Here is a 22253-nt window from a genome sequence, read left to right as displayed (position 1 = left end):
TTTGGCGGTGGGTCAGTCATGGTGTGGGGTGGCATTTCTTTGGGGGGCCGCACAGCCCTCCATGTGCTCGCCAGAGGTAGCCTGACTGCCATTAGGTACCGAGATGAGATCCTCAGACCCCTTGTGAGACCATATGCTGGTGCGGTTGGCCCTGGGTTCCTCCTAATGCAAGACAATGCTAGACCTCATGTGGCTGGAGTGTGTCAGCAGTTCCTGCAAGAGGAAGGCATTGATGCTATGGACTGGCCCGCCCGTTCCCCAGACCTGAATCCAATTGAGCACATCTGGGACATCATGTCTCGCTCCATCCACCAACGCCACGTTGCACCACAGACTGTCCAGGAGTTGGCGGATGCTTTAGTCCAGGTCTGGGAGGAGATCCCTCAGGAGACCATCCGCCACCTCATCAGGAGCATGCACAGGCGTTGTAGGGAGGTCATACAGGCACGCCGAGGCCACACACACTACTGAGCCTCATTTTGACTTGTTTTAAGGACATTACATCAACGTTGGATCAGCCTGTAGTGTGGTTTTCCACTTTAATTTTGAGTGTGACTCCAAATCCAGACCTCCATGGGTTGATAAATTGGATTTCCATTGATTATTTTTGTGTGATTTTGTTGTCAGCACATTCAACTATGTAAAGAAAAAAGTATTTAATAAGAGTATTTCTTTCATTCAGATCTAGGATGTGTTGTTTAAGTGTTCCCTTTATTTTTTTGAGCAGTATATATACCTTTGTACTGGTTTCCTCCAGCATCTTCACAAGGTCCTTTGCTGTTGTTCTGGGATTGATTTGCACTTTTCGCACCAAAATACGTTCATCTCTTGGAGACAGAACGTGTCTCCTTCCTGAGCGGTATGACAGCTGCGTGGTCCCGTGGTGTTTATACTTGCGTACTATTGTTTGTCCAAATGAACGTGGTACCTTCAGGCGTTTGGAAATTGCTCCAAAGGATGAACCAGACTTGTGGAGGTCTACAATGTTTTTTCTGAGGTCTTGGCTGATTTATTTTGATTTTCCCATGCTGTCAAGCGAAGAGGCACTGCGTTTGAAGGTAGGCCTTGAAATACATCCACACCTCCAATAGGCTAATTGACATCATTTGAGTCAATCAGAAGCTTCTAAAGCCATGACATCATTTTCTGAACTTTTCCAGGCTGTTTAAAGGCACGGTCAACTTAGTTTATGTTAACTTCTGACCCACTGGAATTGTGATACAGTGAAATAATCTGTCTGTAAACAATTGTTGGAACAATTACTTGTGTCATGCACAAAGTAGATGTCCTAACCGACTTGGCAAAACTATAGTTTGTTAACCTCTATGGGACACCTTCCCATTACCGGGATTGCTTGACAAGATAGCAAAAATCTAATAATTTCAATTTCTCAAACAATCAACTATTTTACACCATTTCAAAAATAAACATCTCCTTAACCTGTTATGGCTAGGGGGCAGTATTTTCACGGCTGGATAAAAAACGTACCCGATTTAATCTGGCTACTACTCCTGCCCAGTAACTAGAATATGCATATAATTATTGGCTTTGGATAGAAAACACTCCAAAGTTTCTAAAACTGTTTGAATGGTGTCTGTGAGTATAACAGAACTCAAATGGCAGGTCAAAACCTGAGAGATTCCTTTACAGGAAGTGGCCTGTCTGACCATTTCTTGAACTTCTTTGCCATCTCTATCTTTTACAAAGGATCTCTGCTCTAACGTGACACTTCCTACGTCTTCCATGGGCGCTCAGAGCCCGGGAAAAAATAGAATGTCGTCATCCCAGCCCCAGGCTGAAACACATTATCGCCTTTCTCAAGTGGCCGATCAAGGGACTGTGGGCTTAGGCGCGTGCCCTGGCCGCCCCCGTCTTTGTGATTTTTCCTCTGTTTGCCGAAAAGGAGATTCCCGGTCGGAATATTATCGCTTTTTTACGAGCTAAATTGCATAAAAATAGATTTTAAACAGCGGTTGACATGCTTCGAAGTACGGTAATGGAATATTTAGAATTTTTTTGTCACGAATTGCGCCATGCGCACGACCCTGATTTACCATTTCAGATAGTGTCTGGGACGCACGAACAAAACGCCGCTATTCGGATATAACGATGGATTATTTTGGACCAAACCAACATTTGTTATTGAAGTAGCAGTCCTGGGAGTGCATTCTGACGAAGACAACAAAAGGTAATCAAACTTTTATAATAGTAAATCTGGTATTGGTGAGTGCTAAACTTGCCGGGTGTCTAAATAGCTAGCCCGTGATGGCTGGGCTATGTACTTAGAATATTGCAAAATGTGCTTTCACCAAAAAGCTATTATAAAATCGGACATATCGAGTGCATAGAGGAGTTCTGTATCTATAATTCTTAAAATAATTGTTGTGCTTTTTGTGAACGTTTATCGTGAGTAATTTAGTAAATTGTTAGCAAATTCCCCGGAAGTTTGCGGGGGGTATGCTAGTTCTGAACGTCACATGCTAATGTAAAAAGCTGGTTTTTGATATAAATATGAACTTGATTGAACAAAACATGCATGTATTGTATAACATAATGTCCTAGGGTTGTCATCTGATGAAGATCATCAAAGGTTAGTGCTGCATTTAGCTGTCTTCTGGGTTTTTGTGACATATGCTAGCTTGAAAAATGGGTATCTGATTATTTCTGGCTTGGTACTCTGCTGACATAATCTAATGTTTTGCTTTCGCTGTAAAGCCTTTTTGAAATCGGACAGTGTGGTTAGATAAAGGAGAGTCTTGTCTTTAAAATGCTGTGAAATAGTCATATGTTTGAAAAATTGAAGTTTTTGTATTTTTGAGGAATTTGTAATTCGCGCCACGCCTATCATTGGATATTGGAGCAGGTGTTCCGCTAGCGGAACGTCTAGATGTAAGAGGTTAAGGGTCAAAGGTCACAGAGGTCAGGGTCAAAATGAATAAAACATTTTACTCATAGTAAGACAACAGATCACTACAGTACATCTCTAATGATCTCCCTAGAATTAACTTAGCTGGAAAGTAAAAAAAAAGAAAAGAAAAAGCAATATTTCTCAGCTCCAAGCTATGAGCAGTAACTGGCTTTTTGCTTGGTAGCGCAGAATAGATCTCACAGCTATTTTTTACACATTTTGTTTTACTGTTAAATGAACCTTGCATTATTATACATAAATGCAATTCTTGTAAATTTCACATTTATCTCAGGTGGGCTTAAAGGGTACAGTATCACAAAAATCCCCCCCTCTAAACAGAATGTAAATGGATATAAATATTGTTCAATATAATCAATAGTAACTTTGCATAATATTGTAGTATATTCATATCCCAGACAATTGGTTTCCAAATATTTTGAGTAATGTGACCCAGCTTTCAGATAACGCAACTTTTTTTTATGAGTTATGGTCTTTGTGCATGGAGTCTTGTCCACAGAGGGTCGGTGCGGGGGCAGGGTTTTAGTCTAACCAAGCAGTAACACACCTGATTCAACTAATCAAGTCTTGATTGAAGTCTATGATTAGTTGAATCAGGTGTGTACTGGTTGGCAAGAACAAAAGCTTGGGACCAAATTGATCTCTGTGGTTACAATTAGACACCTAACTCCCTGTTATGAATGCTACTTTCATGATGAATAGAAATGGGGGAGATGATTATAATGCAATCTTACATAAATTATAAGCTGACATTTCTTAACATTTGGAAATTAATTATTTAAGAGGTGAGCATATTTGGAACACCCATGGGCTTAAAGTGTACATTTGATACCCATTATGCCCACTCCAGACTTTTCACATTTTATCAAATATTTTTACCTCGCATACAAAAATGTAATAAAGGCCTAAAACTGCACGAGAGATAAATATTTCATTTTATCTTCACTTTTTGAATTGAAAAGTAGGGCTGTATACATTAAAGATGTCTAACCTTAGATTTTGTTGGGTACAAGGGATTCAAGCAAGGAGAAAAAGTGGCTACTTTCAAGAATATCCAATATATTTTGATTTGTTTAACACTTTGTTGGTTACTACATGATTCCACAGATTGTAGAATAATAGTGAAGACAATGTATAAAATAGTAAAACAAAAAGAAAAACCCTTGCATGAGTATGCCGAATACAACAGGTGTAGCCCTTAGTGAAATGCTTACTTACAAGCCCTTAATCAATGCAGTTAAAAAAATACCTAAAAAAAAGGTAAGAGTTAAGAATAACAAATAATTAAAGAGCAGCACTAAATAACAATAGCGGGGCTATATACAGGGGGCACCGGTGTCGAGGAAATCAGTACATGTAGGACTTGTTATTAGGTAGTGACTACACATAGATAATAACAGAGTAGCAGAGAGTAGGGGTGGGGGGTGACGCAAATAGTCTGGGTAGCCATTTGATAAGATGTTCAGGAGTCTTATGGCTTGGGGGTAGAAGCTGTTTAGAAGCCTCTTGGTCCTAGACTTGGCGCTCCGGTACCGCTTGCCGTGTGTGGTAGCAGAGAGAACAGTCTATGACTAGGGTGGCTTGAGTCATTGACAATTTTTAGGGTCTTCTTCTGACACCGCCTGGTATAGAGGTCCTTGATGGCAGGAAGCTTGGCCCCGGTGATGTACTGGGACGTACGCATTACCATCTGTAGTGCCTTGTGGTTGGAGACCGAACAGTTGACAAACCAAGCAGTGATGCAACCAGCCAGGACGCTCTTGATGGTGCAGCTGTAAAACCTTTTGAGGATCTGAGGATCCATGCCAAAACTTTTCAGTCTCCTTGGGGGGAATAGGTTTTGTCGTGCCCTCTTCAGCACTGTCTTGGTGTACTTGGGCCATGTTAGTTTGTTGGCAATGTGGATGCCAAGGAACTTGAAGCGCTCAACCTACTCCACTACAGCCCTGTCGATGAGAATGGGGGCGTGCTCAGTCCTCCTTTTCCTGTGGACCACAATCTCCTTTGTCTTGGTCACGTTGCGGGAGAGGTTGTTGTGCTTGCAACACACAGTCAGGTCTCTGACCTCCTCCCTATAGGCCGTCTCATCGTTCTCTGTGATCAGGCCTACTACTGTTGTCATCGACAAACTTAATGATGGTGTTGGAGTCATGCCTGGCCCTGCAGTCATGAGTGAACAGGGAGTACAGAAGGGGGCTGAGCACGTACCCCTGAGGGGCCCCCGTGTTAAGGATCAGCGTGGCGGATGTGTTGTTACCTACCCTTACCACCTGGGGGCAGCCCGTCAGGAAGTCCAGGATGCAGTTGCAGAGGGAGGCGTTTAGTCCCAGGGTCCTTAGCTTAGTGATGAGCTTTGAGGGCACTATGGTGTTGAACGCTGAGCTGTAGTCAATGAACAGCATTCTCACATAGGTGTTCCTTTTGTCCAGGTGTGAAAGGGCAGTGTGGAGTGCAATAGAGATTGCGTCATCTGTGGATCTGTTGGTGTAGTATGCAAATTCGAGTGGGTCTAGGGTTTCTGGGATAACAGTGTTGATGTGAGCCATGACCAGCCTTTCAAAGCACTTCATGGCTACAGACGTGAGTGGTAGCGGTCGGTAGTCATTTAGGCATGTTACCTTAGTGTTCTTGGGCACAGGGACTATGGTGGTCTGCTTGAAACATGTTGGTATTACAGACTCTACAGATGCGCTCATGCATGTTTCAGTGTTACTTGCCTCGAAGCGAGCATAGAAGTTATTTAGCTCGTCTGGTAGGCTTGTGTCACTGGGCAGCTCCCGGCTGTGCATCCCTTTGTGGTCTGTAATAGTTTGCAAGCCCTGCCACATCCGACGAGCGTCGGAGCCGGTGTAGTACGATTCGATCTTAGTCCTGTATTGACGCATTGCCTGTTTGATGGTTCGTCGGAGGCCATAGCAGGATTTCTTATAAGCTTCCAGGTTAGTGTCCCGCGCCTTGAAAGCGGCAGCTCTACACTTTAGCTCAGTGCGAATGTTGCCTGTAATTCATGGCTTCTGGTTAGGGTATGTACGTACAGTCACTGTGGGGACGACGTTGTCGATGCACTTGTTGATGAAGCCTGTGACTGATGTGGTGTACTCCTCAATGCCATTGGCAGAATCCCGGAACATATTCCAGTCTGTGCTAGCAAAACAGTCCTGTAGTTTAGCATCCGTTTCATCTGACCACTTTTAAAGCAGGTGCTTCCTGTTTGAGTCATTAAAACTTGTTTTCAACCACTCCACAAATGTTTTGTTAACCTGTCTGGGCTAGGGGGCAGTATTTTCACGGCCGGATAAATAAAAACGTTCCCTGATTTAAACTGGTTACTACTCTTTCCCAGAAACGAGAGAATATGCATATTATTAGTAGATTTGGATAGAAAACACTCTGAAGTTTCTAAAACTGTTTGAATGGTGTCTGTGTATAACAGAACTCATATGGCAAGCAAAAACCTGAGAAAAATACAACCAAGAAATGAAAAATCTGGTGCCTTTAGCTTTTTCAAGTCATTGCCAATCGAACACACAGTGACTAAGGATTCATTTTCCACTTCCTAAGGCTTCCACTAGATGTCAACAGTCTTTAGAAAGTTGTTTGAGGCGTCTATGATGAACAGAGACCGAATGAGAAGGCTGGGAAGTTGGTCACCCAGGGAAGGACATCTGTTCATTGGCGCGCATTCACGCGAGAGGTAGCTCTGTTCCAAAATGTTTTTCAAGACAATGCAAGCGTGCGGTTGAAATATTACTGAATCTTCACGTTCTAAAGGCCCTAAAGATTGATGCTATACAACATTTGAACGAACGTAAATAGATATTTTTTTTTTTGTACTTTTCGTTGTGAAATTTTCGGCACGCTTCCTACATTTGGAGTAGCTGAACGTGCGAACAACAAGGAGCTATTTGGACGTAAATTATAGAGTTTATCGAACAAAACAACAATTGTTGTGGACCTGGGATTCCTGGAAGTGCCTTCTGATTAAGATCATCAAAGGTAAGTGAATATTTCTAATGCTATTTATGATTTTAGATGACTCCAAAATGGTGGCTATCTGTATTGCGTAGTGTATTTTTCTGAGCACAGTACTCAGATTATTGCAAAGTGTGCTTTCCCAGTAAAGTTATTTTGAAATCTGTCAATGCAGTTGCATTCAGGAGATATTAAACTGTTATTCAAAGAATTATAGATTAACAGTTTAATATTTTATCACCGTTTATGACAAGTATTTTTGTAGATTGTTGTGCTGATTCACCGGGAGTTTTGGGGAAATACATTTTCTGAACATCACGCGCCAAAGTAAAATGCTGTTTTTGGATATAAATATGAACTTGATAGAACAAAAAAATGCATGTATTGTCTAAAATGATGTCCTAGGAGTGTCATCTGATGAAGATTGTCAAAGGTTAGTGCATAATTTTAGCTGGTTTTCTGCTTTTGGTGACGCCTGTCCTTGCATTAAAAATGGCTGTGTATTTTTTTTGTCTATTGTACTGACCTAACATAATCTAACTTTATGCTTTCGCCGTAAAGCCTCTTTGAAATCGGACAACGTGGTTGGATTAACCTCTTACATCTAGACGTTCCGCTAGCGGAACACCTGCTCCAATATCCAATGATAGGCGTGGCGCGAATTACAAATTCCTCAAAAATACAAAAACTTCAATTTTTCAAACATATGACTATTTCACAGCATTTTAAAGACAAGACTCTCCTTTATCTAACCACACTGTCCGATTTCAAAAAGGCTTTACAGCGAAAACAAAACATTAGATTATGTCAGCAGAGTACCAAGCCAGAAATAATCAGATACCCATTTTTCAAGCTAGCATGTAATGTCACAAAAACCCAGAAGACAGCTAAATGCAGCACTAACCTTTGATGATCTTCATCAGATGACACTCCTAGGACATTATGTTATACAATACATGCATGTTTTGTTCAATCAAGTTCATATTTATATCAAAAACCAGCTTTTTACATTAGCATGTGACGTTCAGAACTAGCATACCCCCCCGCAAACTTCCGGGGAATTTGCTAACAATTTACTAAATTACTCACGATAAACGTTCACAAAAAGCATAACAATTATTTTAAGAATTATAGATACAGAACTCTTCTATGCACTCTATGTCCGATTTTAAAATAGCTCTTTGGTGAAAGCACATTTTGCAATATTCTAAGTACATAGCCCAGCCATCACGGGCTAGCTATTTAGACACCCGGCAAGTTTAGCCTTCACCAAAATCAGATTTACTATTATAAAAGTTTGATTACCTTTTGTTGTCTTCGTCAGAATGCACTCCCAGGACTGCTACTTCAATAACAAATGTTGGTTTGGTCCAAAATAATCCATCGTTATATCCGAATAGCGGCGTTTTGTTCGTGCGTCCCAGACACTATCTGAAATGGTAAATCAGGGTCGTGCGCATGGCGCAATTCGTGACAAAAAAATTCTAAATATTCCATTACCGTACTTCGAAGCATGTCAACCGCTGTTTAAAATCTATTTTTATGCAATTTATCTCGTAAAAAAGCGATAATATTCCGACCGGGAATCTCCTTTTCGGCAAACAGAGGAAAAATCACAAAGACGGGGCGGCCAGGGCACGCGCCTAAGCCCACAGTCCCTTGATCGGCCACTTGAGAAAGGCGATAATGTGTTTCAGCCTGGGGCTGGGATGACGACATTCTATTTTTTCCCGGGCTCTGAGCGCCCATGGAAGACGTAGGAAGTGTCACGTTAGAGCAGAGATCCTTTGTAAAAGATAGAGATGGCAAAGAAGTTCAAGAAATGGTCAGACAGGCCACTTCCTGTAAAGGAATCTCTCAGGTTTTGACCTGCCATTTGAGTTCTGTTATACTCACAGACACCATTCAAACAGTTTTAGAAACTTTGGAGTGTTTTCTATCCAAAGCCAATAATTATATGCATATTCTAGTTACTGGGCAGGAGTAGTAACCAGATTAAATCGGGTACGTTTTTTTATCCAGCCGTGAAAATACTGCCCCCTAGCCATAACAGGTTAAACATTAGTTACTGCCTTCTTCCTTGGCATGATAAGTTACAAATTGTAGGGTAATAACAAAGCAAAGAGCAGTATCTGCCATTTTCATGTGTTAGTTTACTATGCTTCTCATTTTATTACTGACAGTGTAACAGAGTTGATACTGCATCCTTTGTGTGTCTTCCACTAAGATACCAGTTGCATTTACATGGAGATGTAGGTTCTGCATCAGTGACGTTACATACTGTGTTTTACAAGTAGCCTATGTCTTGTTATAAGAATAAATAAATGGTCCCGTGTGGCTCAGTTGGTAAAGCATGGTGTTTGCAACGCCAGCACCCGATGTCACAGGTAGGCCAAAAAGATCATCAAGGACAACAACCACCCGAGCCACTGCCTGTTCACCCTGCTATCATCCAGAAGGCGAGGTCAGTTCAGACAGGTGCATCAATGCTGGGACCGAGAGACTGAAAAACAGCTTCTATCTCAAGGCCATCAGACTGTTAAACAGCCATCACTAACATAGAGGCTGCTGCCTACATACAGACTCAAATCTCTGGCCACTTTAATACATTTACTTAATAATGGTATCACTAGTCACTTTAAATAACGACACTTTAATAATGTTTACATATCCTACATTACTCATCTCATATGTATATACTGTATTCTATACCATCTACTGCATCTTGCCTATGCCACACGGCCATCGCTCATCCATATATTTATAGGTACATATTCTTATTTATCCCTTCACATTTGTGTGTATTAGGTAGTCATTGTGAATTTTAGACTACTTGTTAGATATTACTACATTGTCTGAAGCACAAGCATTTCGCTACACTCGCATTAACATCTGCTAATGTGTATGTGACCAATAAAATGTGATTTGATTATATTGTTGTGGTTCACCAAGTTCTGTTGCTACAGTATTGACTGTGACTTGGTGCGACTGCTAGCATGAAAAACCTATTTTCAATTGGCAATAAATAGTAATTAATACATGTAGTCGGCTATCATGTGCATATATCAACACATTCATCTCCTATTTTTACATTGGGTATGATCACATCTGAGGTAGTACTAAAAATATCAGGAATGTTATCAGAGTCACCAAGTGTTTTTGCAGCTTTGAAATTGGCCACTAGTAGGAACTGTCCTTAACCTGTTGGGGATAGGGGGCAGTATTTGCACGGCCGGATAAAAAACATACCCGATTTAATCTGGTTACTACTCCTGCCCAGTAACTAGAATATGCATATAATTTGTTTGATTTTGATAGAAAACACGCTAAAGTTTCTAAAACTGTTTGAATGGTGTCTGTGAGTATAACAGAACTCATTTGGCAGGCCAAAACCTGAGAAGATTCCAAACAGGAAGCGCCCTCTCTGACCATTTCTTGACCTTCTTGATCATCTCTATCCAAAACAGGGGATCTCTGCTGTAACGTGACATTTTCTAACGCTCCCATAGGCTCTCAGAAGGCGCCAGAACGTTGAATGATGACTTTGCAGGCCATGGCTGAAAAACAGTAGCGCATTTGGTAAGTGGTCGATCTGAGAACAATGAGACTGGGACGCGTGTGCACGAGACGACTCCATGTTTACATTTTCAGTCTTTGAACGAAAACAACGACTCCCGGTCGGAATATTATCTCCTTTTACGAGAAAAATCGCATAGAAATTGATTTTTAAACAGCGTTTGACATGCTTCGAAGTACGGTAATGGAATATTTTTAATTTTTTTGTCACGAAACGCGCCGGGCGCGTCACCCTTCTTTACCCTTCGGATAGTGTCTTGAACGCACGAACAAAACGCCGCTATTTGGATATAACTATGGATTATTTGGAACCAAACCAATATTTGTTATTGAAGTAGAAGTCCTGGGAGTGCATTCTGACAAAGAACAGCAAAGGTAATCCAATTTTTCTTGTAGTAAATCTGAGTTTGGTGAGTAACAAACTTGGTGGGTGTCAAAATAGCTAGCCCGTGATGGCGAGCTATCTACTCAGAATATTGCAAAATGTGCTTTCACCGAAAAGCTATTTTAAAATCGGACACCGCGATTGCATAAAGGAGTTCTGTATCTATAATTCTTAAAATAATTTATGTTTTTTGTGAACTTTTATCGTGAGTAATTTAGTAAATTCACCGGAAGTGTTCGGTGGGAATGCTAGTCACATGCTAATGTAAAAAGCTGGTTTTTGATATAAATATGAACTTGATTGAACAAAACATGCATGTATTGTATAACATAATGTCCTAGGAGTGTCATCTGATGGAGATCATCAAAGGTTAGTGCTGCATTTAGCTGTGGTTTTGGTTTTTGTGACATTATATGCTAACTTGAAGAATGGGTGTCTGATTATTTCTGGCTTGGTACTCTGCTGACATAATCTAATGTTTTGCTTTCGTTGTAAAGGCTTTTTGAAATCGTACAGTGTGGTTAGATTAACGAGAGTCTTTAAAATGGTGTAAAATAGTCATATGTTTGAGAAATTGAAGTAATAGCATTTCTAAGGTATTTGAATATCGCGCCACGGGATTCCACCGGCTGTTGACTAGGGTCTAGCCCATAGAGGTTAACTGCTGTTCATTCAAATACACCGAGTTCAAACAAATGCTACTGCCAGCCCAGCCCCCCCCCCCCCCTTCTACTCCCTGAGGTGCTAGGCATGTCATGGGTTTACTTTCAAGACAATAACACTCTTATAGTGTTTGTGAGAGAAGTCAAGAAAGGGCGATATTTACAGCATGTAGAACAGCAGCCATGGTCACGCTGCCATGATTATTGCATGAGAACAGTTGGTGCTTCAGGGAGTTTTATCCCTCTTTCTTCCTCCTTCACACACCCCCAGTTTTATTTCTTTCTCCCACTCGCTCTCTCCCTCTCTTGCTCTGATTATCTGTTCTCCCTCATCTCTCGCTTCAATCTCTTTCCTCATTGTATCTCTCTCCATCCTGACCTCCCTCTCTTGTTCTATCAGTTTTGATCCCAGCTGCATGGTGCAAGAATAGGTAATGTGAGTCTCTTCTGTTTTGTTTGTTTTCTATAAGGAAGAGGTGTGTTTGAGAGCGAGGCTGTTGATCCAGTAGTTCTACTGCTTCACATGGAGAAGGGTTAAGCTCTTACTGTGTTCTCTGTCTAGTGTCTGTTCATGTGTTTGAACTCACCCCTCCTTACTAGGGGAGGGAAAGACTGATTACGAAAGGATGTACTGATGCTGGCTACCTTGCTACATGGAATTGAAGACCAAACTGAACATGCAAGAGCTCTTCTGCCACTCTTTGGATTCAAAAAGGAGTTCACTAAAGGGGGACTAATCTTTGGGACATTAGTGTGAGTTACTGGGTCAGATGGGTAATTTGTCTGTTTTGTGTTTTCTCCTTCCAGAGTCGGTGCTAGTATCTGATCTCCCTCCTTTCCCAGAGTGGTTGTCTACCCCAACACACACCTTATTCATTCTGCTCTCCTCCAGCATGTCAGGTAAGGGCTCCCATCCCTCTCTTCCCTTCCTCCCTCCCTCCCTTTTCCTTCCCTTACGCTTCCCCTTTCTGATAGTGCTTTTGATTATCCTTCTGCCAGTTTCTCCTATCAACCCCCTCACCCCTCACATTTTTCCATTCCGTCTTTCTCTCAAACTTCTCTGTCAGGGTTTGATTATCCCCGTCAGTCTATTCTCATTCAGTCCTCTGTCATGCCACCTCGCCCCTTTCCCTTCATGTTTCCTCTCATGTCCTTCTATTTTCTTTGTCACTCACATTATTTGACTCTCTCCATCAGTTTCTCCTCACAGTACCTCATTTACCTCTTCTTTCTCCCTCTTCTCTCATTCCTTCCCCCCTCTGTGTTCCAGGTGGTTACACTCCGGCCCCTGGGGGCCCCTTCTCAGCCCTGACCTCCAGTATGTGGCCCCAGGACATCCTGGCCAAGTACTATCAGGTAAGGACTGACCTGACAGAACCAATATCTTGGTATTGCTAGGTCAACACTGAGGAGAGGGAGCCTCTAGCTTAATACTGTGGTTGTCTAGGCTATTTCTGGATTTATTGAATGTGAACGTTTTTACCCCACCTGCCCATATTCATATTTTTTGCCATTCATTCTTGTAGCATCTTGTTTGCACACATTGCCCTATAAAGGTACTGCTTAACCCTTAGTGTTTGCTGTGATTTATCTCGTGCTTTAATATAATATGTCATGGAACTCGTTGTATGCTCTTATTGTCTCCATTTACAGAAGGACCCAACAGAGGAGACAGAACTGCAGTATGATGTGTTTGGCTTCAGGCTGGACAGTGACGGTAAAAACACTCATATTAGTTAGCCACTTAGTTGTTTTTATTTATCCTGTATTTCACTCAAATGCATTTCTCGCTAAGCTAATATTAGACCTGAGGAGAAAATAACATCAGAGAATATCTGTTAAAGGAGCCCCCCTGAGGAAGTTGCCGCCATTATTTCAATTTAATTTCCTGTTCTAGAGAGGACATGCACATTTCGGTTCCACCTCCAAAGAATAATGAAGGCTACTTAAAAACTCAGCAAAAAAAGAAACATCCTCTCACTGTCAACTGTTTATTTTCAGCAAACTAAACATGTGTAAATATTTGTATGAACGTAACAAGATTCAACAACTGAGACACAAACTGAACAAGTTCCACAGACTTGTGACAAACAGAAATTGAATAATGTGTCCCTGAACAAAGGGTGGGTCAAAATCAAAATAAGTTAGAATCAGGCGTGGCCACCAGCTGCATTAAGTACTGCAGTGCATCTCCTCCTCATGGACTGCACCAGATTTGCCAGTTCTTGCTGTGAGATGTTACCCCACTTTTCCACCAAGGCACCTACAAGTTCCTGGACATTTCTGGGGGCAATGGCCCTAGCCCTCACCCTCTGATCCAACAGGTCCCAGACGTGCTCAATGGGATTGAGATCCGGGCTCTTCGCTGGCCATGGCAGAACACTGACATTCCTGTCTTGCAGGAAATCACACACAGAACGAGCAGTATGGCTGGTGGCATTGTCATGCTGGAGGGTCATGTCAGGATGAGCCTGCAGGAAGGGTATCACATGAGGGAGGAGGATGTCTGCAATGACAACAAGCTCAGTCTGATGATGCTCTGACACACCGCCACAGACCATGACAGACCCTCCACCTCCAAATCGATCCCGCTCCAGAGTACAGGCCTCGGTGTAACGCTCATTAATTCGACCATTAACGCGAATCCGACCATCACCCCTGGTGAGACAAAACTGCTCGTCAGTGAAGAGCACTTTTTGCCAGTCCTATCTGGTCCACGGTGGGTTTGCGGCGGTGGGTTTGTGCCCATAGGTGATATTGTTGCCGGTGACGCTTGGTGAGGACCTACCTTACAACAGGCCTACAAGCCCTCTGTCCAGCCTCTCTCAGCCTATTGCAGACAGTCTGAGCACTGATGGAGGGATTGTGCGTTCCTGGTGTAACTTGGGCAGTTTTTGTTGCCATCCTGTACCGCAGGTGTGATGTTTGGATGCACTGATCCTGTGCAGGTGTTGTTTCATGTGATCTGCCACTGCGAGTATGATCAGCTGTCCGTCCTGTCTCCCTGTAGCGCTGTCTTAGGCGTCTCACAGTACGGACATTGCAATTTATTGCTCTGGCCACATCTGCAGTCCTCATGCCTCCTTGCAGCATGCCTAAGGCATGTTCATGCAGATGAGCAGGGACCCTGGGCATCTTTTTTTTTTGGTGTTTATCAGAGTCATTAGAAAGGCCTCTTTAGTGTCCAAAGTTTTCATAACTGTGACCTTAATTGCTGTTAGTGTCTTAATGACCGTTCCGCAGGTGCATGTTCATTAATTGTTTATGGTTCATTGAACAAGCATGGGAAATAGTGTTTAAACCATTTACAATGAAGATCTGTGAAATTATTTGGATTTTTCCGAATGATCTTTGAAGGACAGGGTCCTGAAAAAGGGACGTTTCTTTTTTGCTGAGTTTAATTATTCATGAATTAGGTGTGGGAATTTATATGTGGAGTTCATAAACATAGACAAATAGGGCACTGACAGCTGTCAGTGTAGCTAGCTAGCATGCTAACCTCATCTAGCTTGCTGGCTGTCTTTCTAACCTTATCTAGCTAGCTAATGTTATCTGTTGCTGGTTTTATTTTTTACCTACACCGTATTCAACAGATTAGCCAGCTGGGTCTATGGCTGTGTTAGCAGTCGATGTTACTCTTCAATAACACAGACTCCAAAGCAAATCAGGGGGAGGAAAATTGATTTATTCAAAGAGGACAAATCATAGATGTTATGCTGAGAGGTAGATTTTCATTCAAATCAAATTTTATTAGTCACACGCGCCGAATACAACAGGTTTAGACCTTACAGTGAAATGCTTACTTACGAGCCTCTAACCAACAATGCAGTTTAAAAAAATATGGATAAGCATAAGAAATAAAAGTAGCAAGTAATTAAAGAGCAGCAGTAAAATAACAATAGTGAGACTAAATACAGGGGGGTACCGGTACAGAGTCAATGTGCGGGGGCACCGGTTAGTTGGGGTAATATGTACATGTAGGTAGAGTTATTAAAGTCACAATGCATAGATGATAACAACAGAGTAGCAGCAGTGTAAAAGAGGGGGGGGAGCAATGCAAACAGTCTGGGTAGCCATTTGATTAGTTGGTCAGGAGGATTCTTATGGCTTGAGGGTAGAAGCTGTTTAGAAGCCTCTTGGACCTAGACTTAGCGCTCCGGTACCGCTTGCCGTGCGGTAGCAGAGAGAACAGTCTATGACTAGGGTGGCTGGAGTCTTTGACAATTTTTAGGGCCTTCCTCTGACGCCACCTGGTATAGAGGTCCTGGATGGCAGGAAGCTTGGCCCCAGTGATGCACTGGGCCGTTCGCACTACCCTCTGTAGTGCCTTGTGGTCAGAGGCCGAGCAGTTGCCATATCAGGCATACCTGTCGTCAGTGATTCTTTCCACAGAACAAAGGGACAGGATGTAGTTTTATAACCCAACCCTAGCCTGTGGTTGACCAATTAGAATTCCTTTGGCCAATGGCCAAATAACAAGTATCCTTTTTCAGGCTCAATGCCTAGACAAAAACACTATTTCCATTGATCGTTAATTCCCTCTTGACTTTTAGTCCTCTGCGTTGTGTATTATCTTAAAATATTCTTACACTCCCCCTAGACCATTTTAAAAAGAAATATACTTAAAATGTATTTTTAGAAAACATGAATAAATAGACACAGTATAAAAAAACATTAGAAGTAAGCCTAAAATGATTTACATTAAACTTGCATTTCTATAAAACACAAGGACATATTTTACTTGCTGTTATAATAAGTAATAGATTTCTAAAAATGTTATGATTTCCCTTACGACTCCCACCACATTCTGTAGGAGGAAACTCACAAAATAAATAGTCTGCAAGACAATAATATTCAATCGTCCTATTGTCAAGGTAATCATTCACCAAGTCCTTTTTAAAGTGACCAGCTCTTCCACACTGGTATCAGTCCCACATAGATAACTATTAAATTAATGTTCAGGGGGAGGAAAGTGTCGTTAGTGAGATTCTACTTTCATTCCACTGGTTGATAAGGACTTCTCTAACACTTCACTGGTAATCTTCAGACGGTAGATTCGCATAACCTGTAATGAAGGAACCAAAAAAGTGAAAGTAACATGTCCTGGTTTCAAGAGAAATGTATATTTCCTATAGATTTCCCTAAGTAAGCATGTCCAGATTTTCAGGAGAAAGTTGGACATTTCACCTAGATATCCCTAATATGACGACTGCGGTGTACAACATAGAAGCTTATCAGGTTCTGATCATCTTACTATGCTGCTTCACCTGAGATTGGCCCCCAATTTGCTAATCAGTCAGTACTTTATTCTCCAGGCTCCGCTTTGTCATCAAAATGGACAACCTTGCAATGAATGACGTGTCCATCGTGATTTTCCCTGGACTTTCACTGCTGACCTCGTTATGAGCAAAACTTGATAAGGACCTTTCCATTTTGGCCCTAATGTCTCTGTTACATCTTTTTTTTACCATCACCCACTGTCCTGGTACTACGTCATGTCCCCCCTCGGGAGTTATTCCCCACGACTCTTTTACTTGTCTGTCTATGATTTCTCCATGTGCTTTCATTTTCAAAATTGAACTTGTCCAGGTAAGTGGAGAGCATTCAGTCTGTACCTTGAGTCTGTGTAGATATTAGCTGTTTTTCCTTCAGCCTGTTTGCATGCTTCTGTCAAAGCCACCAGTTCCGCCACCTGTGCTGATGTTCCTGCAGGTAACGTGCCTGTCACTATCACATTGTCCATTGTAGTAACTGCCCAGCCTGCCTTCCTCACACCCCCCTCCACAATGCTTGAACCGTCTGTGTATAAGATAAACTCCGGGATTTCCAACGGAGAGCTGATCCAAAATCAACTCACAACAGTCGTGTTCAAGTAATGTGATATCTGGAGGATACATCAGTGGCTGGATTACATGGTGTGCCACATTGAGGCTCCTAACATCACACAAACACCATTGACCATTTGTTCCAACGAGCAGCTGTGACCTGTGCAGCTTGATTCATTGGCAAAAGAATATGAACAGCATGTGGACACTTGATGGTAAGATGTTGGTCGAGAACAAGCGATGCCACCATCGACACAGCGACGTAAGTAGCCTGCATAGCTCTGAGACTGGGACCCCGTCCCATCACCACATCATCCAATTTCTTCGAATAGTAGCCTGCAGGTTTCTGACAATCACCATGGTCTTGTCAGCACAGGTCATGTAGCCATCTTTTTCAGCCACAAAGAGGATAAATGGTTGGCCTGAGTCTGGAATGCCCAATTCCGGCAGTGATGCAGAGCTAGTTTAAGCTGGCCAAAAACCTCTTTCTGTTCTTCCGTGAAGTCTACAGAGTATTTTGAATCAGGGTCTCCCTTGAGGTCGTTAAGGGATTGTGCAATTTCGGCGAAGGAGTCCACCCAGCATCTGTTGTAGTTGCACAAGCCCATGAAGGAGCGAAGTTCATTAATGGTAGTGGGCTCCTTGGAAGCTTGTTTGGCAGCCGTACGACTTTGTCATCTCTCTCTCTCTTTCCCTGTGAGACCAGTTGACTAAGGTAGATAGCCCAACTCATGCAATCACAGGTTCTTTATGGTATTTTGCATTCAGGTGGTCTAACAGTGATTTTAGATCCTTAGCATGCATTTCCTCATCTTCCGATGCCTACAATATATCATCAACATATTGTATGACAACAGATGACATCGGAGGAAGATCTTGGAGATGTCTCCGCAATGCCTGATGGTAAATGGAAGGACTATTATGAAGGCCCATGAGTCCTAGTCCACTGATACTGTTAACCATCCACAGAAAAAGCAAGCCATGGATGGACCTCTGGCTATAATGATACCGACCAGCCATATCAATGACTGAACACAGAGTGAGCAGGTGACAATGAGGAAAAATGGTTGAAGTGTCAGCCACCTGTGGAGTGAGCTTGGAGATGGCTTCATTTGCATTCCTGTAGTCCAACGACACTCACCAGTGTCTTTTCAACTATACCCATGTCCCATAGATCTTTAATCACTACTTTAGTAGCGGCCATAGCTTCCTTGCTAATGGGATATTGTTTTGTGCAAGGTGGGGTAACACCTGTCAAGCACACTGGTTCCATATCCAAAGTTCCACTAATTTTTCTTCGTCTTCTAAATAGGATGGTTCTGAACTATAGATTTCTGGAGTTGTCTAATTTGCCACGTCACCTTCCCTTCAGAAATGTTCAATGTAGAGTCAAGTTGCATAATAACATCAAGGCCTAAAATAGGTTGTTCAAAGGAGCTTATCCAAACCCCTGCATCAGTCTTCATTGGACCAATAGAAATTGATAATGGTTTGATCTGTTTCATATCTGCCCACCCCCCCCACCCCACACACACACACTCCTGTTGCTCTCATCTTCTTTCCCATGTACTGAGGACATACCTGTTTTGCATAAGCTATGGGCAATACACTGACTTCAGTACCTGTATCTACTAAAACATCTACTGCAAAGTTGTTAACCATCATGTTCACATATTCCATCAGATTTCATATGTACACCAGCTGAGATGGGATGTAAGAGGGGTCTATTAGTTTCTCTCCACAGTATCCAGCTAACTCTGCTGCTGAGCTGGAGAGAGCTTCTTACATTTCTATATCAGCATTGTCGTTGGGGCTGTTGTCTTGATTCCATTTTCCCTTAGACGGACCCTGCTTCTCCTGGCCAGGACACGTTTTCTTTTCCGACAGTCTCGTTGCCAGTGACCAGAAATCCTGCAATAATGACATACACCAGGTTTCTCTTCTGCTGAACGAATGTTGTTGGTTTCACTTGGAACCTGCACAACTCTGACATCCAGTTTATTATGTTGATTGATGTCTGTCCAGTCTTGACAGCCTGTCCATGTCGCCGTAGTTTTCTCTCCCAATCAGTAGTTGTGGAAACAAATTTTTTCGCAAATCATGTATGGATTGCATCAACTGATGGGTGATTGCCCCATTTTTGGAGGAATTGTGTGCATTTTCATCTTCCATGTCCAGTAACCCACTGTGTCTAACCACCTCAGCTCTAAACCTTTCTTCAAATTCATCAAATGGTTATTTCGGTTTTTGAACACATTTGGTTATCTCTCCCCAACTAGTGGTTGCATTAGTCAAACACTTAAGGAAAACATGTATGGCTCTCCATCCATCGGCCACATCTTGCTCTTCACCACCCACAGCTCTATAAACCTTTTCTTCAAGTACGCCATGTTCACGGTTGTTCAAAACAAAGGCTAATAACTGTAACCCATCATAAGGATGTAGATTGTAGAGTTTCTTAACGCTTCAAATTGTCCCATGTCTTCCCACGTCTCATGGATGCTTCTGTTTTGGAGATGCTGATTTATGTGTGATTACGGTCACTTGAGGTTTGTCTTTACTACCTTTTACAGCCTGCGTTCTTGTTGGCCTAAGACATCATTCGTCAACGCTGTCAGTATCTGTTGACTCAAAGCCAGGCAATGCTGACCAGATGCTTGAAACCTGGTCATCCTTGCGCAACTCAGCCTGAGGGTAGATTGACGGAACAAAGGGTCCACAGGAGGGGGCCAAGTCTGCTTTTACGACCCTTGCCTGTAATTGTTGAATTCCTTCTTAAGGTTTTTATCAGGTCACACACTCAAAATTGATTTGATTTAAAGATAGTTTATTTGTCACATACACATGTTTAGCAGATGTTATTGCGGGTGTAGCGAGATGCTTGTAAAGTAGGATCTCTCTGCAATGTCTAATCACAGTTATCAAGACAATTTCTCATCCCTTATTCTTATTTCTTAATACCGTTAGACCATCGTGTTTTTGTCAACGAGTTAGTCATTCTCTGTATTTTTCCCCAAGCTTTTTGTATATCAGACAGATTCCATATTCCATCTTTGTCAACAATGACGGAATATTTATTTCTCTTGCCTACACTTCTCTACTTTGCAATGGTTCTTCATATCACTAGACAGTGAATTTTTTTTCATGCTCACATCCGGAGGAGCTGTTCTCCCCCCTTCTCCAGTGGTTTTCTCACTTAACAATGACATTACATTAACTTCAAAAGTTGTATAATATATATCTATATGTTTTTATATATTTATTTAACCCTAAATGTGTGTGTGTGTGTATGTGCATAACCCCTTGAGGATTCAAACATATCTATAGAACACAAATTGTTTCTGTAGGGCCTGGTTACCCATAAAACTTGTGTTCACTTCAAAAGCTTGTTGAATGCTCACAAGGCTTACATTAACCACACGTGTAACAATTGCTACTCAACTAGCAACTCACTTCTATGCAACAACAAGGTTTCACACCCTTAATCAATTGTTGCTTATTTAACTGATGGTGCTTTAACAAAAACAGAGGCCTCAAACCTTTAACAAAGGACTCTAACCTTTTAATAAAGCAAACAAAGGACTCTAACCTTCTACATCACAGATACGTATCACTCATTGCATGCATTCATTTGAACCGGATTTGGTTCTTTTAACCTCTCTGGGACACGTGGGACTCCCAGTTCCACAAGAAATGTTCATTTTGTTTGATAAACTCCATATTTATGTCCAAATACCTCCTTTTTGTTTGCGCGTTCAGATCACTATCCAAAGGCAAAATGCGCGAGCGCAAAACCTAGAGATGAAAAGTCAAAATGTTCCATTACCGTTCGTAGAAACATGTCAAACGATGTTTACAATCAATCCTTAGGGTCTTTTTAACATAAATCTTCGATAATATTCCAACCGGACAATAGCGTATTCATTAGAGGAAAAAGAAAGAACGGCACACCTGTGTGCCTGCACAGTAAAGAACTCACTGGTCCCAGGCTTGAGACAGCTCTTTTTCTCTCCCCAGTAACAGTAGAAGCATGAAACAAGGTTCTAGAGACTGTTGACATCTAGTGGAAGCCTTAGGAAGTGCAAAATGCACTGTAGACACTGTAGTTTGGCTAGGCAATTACTTGAAAAACTTCAAACCACTTCCTGGTTGGATTTTTTTTCTCAGGTTTTTGCCTGCCATATGAGTTCTGTTATACTCACAGACATCATTCAAACAGTTTTAGAAACGTCAGAGTGTTTTCTATCCAAATATACTAATAATATGTATATCTTAGCTTCTGGGACTGAGTAGCAGGCAGTTTAATTTGGGCACGTTATTCATCTGAATTTTCGAATGTTTTTTCACGGGTGCTTTTCATTATCTTGATAGACAGTTGTGGTTTCTAGCTAACATTACACCAATCAAAGCAGTGGAACGTGTAGAGAAGCAGCTTTAGTGGTCAAAAACATCTGTCTTCGGACTGCGGGTTTGCATAATATTAACATCACGCAATTATTCCATTTATAAACTAGTCAGATAAATTAAAATGTTTTTTAGCTAGTCTTTATTAAAAATATATTATCCAATGGATGATGCATTGCTGGTAAAAAAAAAAAAAAAAAAGTGGAGGTGCAAAAACAAGTTTCCACACCCCATTTTAATTTGCTCCAGTGGACACAAGGCTTTTTGGCTCATCTCAGTCATGGAAATGAATAACACTGCACCTGTTTCTGATGAATTAACAATAGCATGCTGGTTGGTGGTAACACTCAAATAAAACCCAGCCCTGAAATGTAACTTAGGCTGAAAATAATGTGTATGTCATATATCATAGGAAAAGACAGCGCATTCACACAAATTTGCACGAAGGGGCACTTCGGATTTGTCATTTCAAGCCCAAATATTCCATACATTGACTAAAACTG

General features: G+C 41.7%; 1 protein-coding gene across 5 annotated transcripts in view; it reads left to right on the top strand.

Annotated features, from left to right (window-relative positions):
* Positions 1 to 22253, top strand: part of LOC106606808 (small G protein signaling modulator 3) — a 45080-nt gene that overhangs the window by 10672 nt on the left and 12155 nt on the right. For all 5 annotated transcript variants that reach the window (XM_014203179.2, XM_014203177.2, XM_014203175.2 and 2 more), the window contains exons 2-4: positions 12329 to 12421; positions 12792 to 12877; positions 13175 to 13238. In XM_014203179.2, coding sequence (XP_014058654.1) covers positions 12415 to 12421; positions 12792 to 12877; positions 13175 to 13238 — 157 coding nt within the window. In that variant the 5' untranslated portion in view covers positions 12329 to 12414. The remainder of the gene's footprint in view (positions 1 to 12328; positions 12422 to 12791; positions 12878 to 13174; positions 13239 to 22253) is intronic.

The sequence above is a fragment of the Salmo salar genome, chromosome ssa06, assembly GCF_905237065.1.
Source record: "Salmo salar chromosome ssa06, Ssal_v3.1, whole genome shotgun sequence".
NCBI lineage: Eukaryota > Metazoa > Chordata > Actinopteri > Salmoniformes > Salmonidae > Salmo > Salmo salar.
The sequence above is the reverse complement of the archived record's forward strand: the minus strand, read 5'-3'. Positions and strand labels throughout refer to the sequence as shown.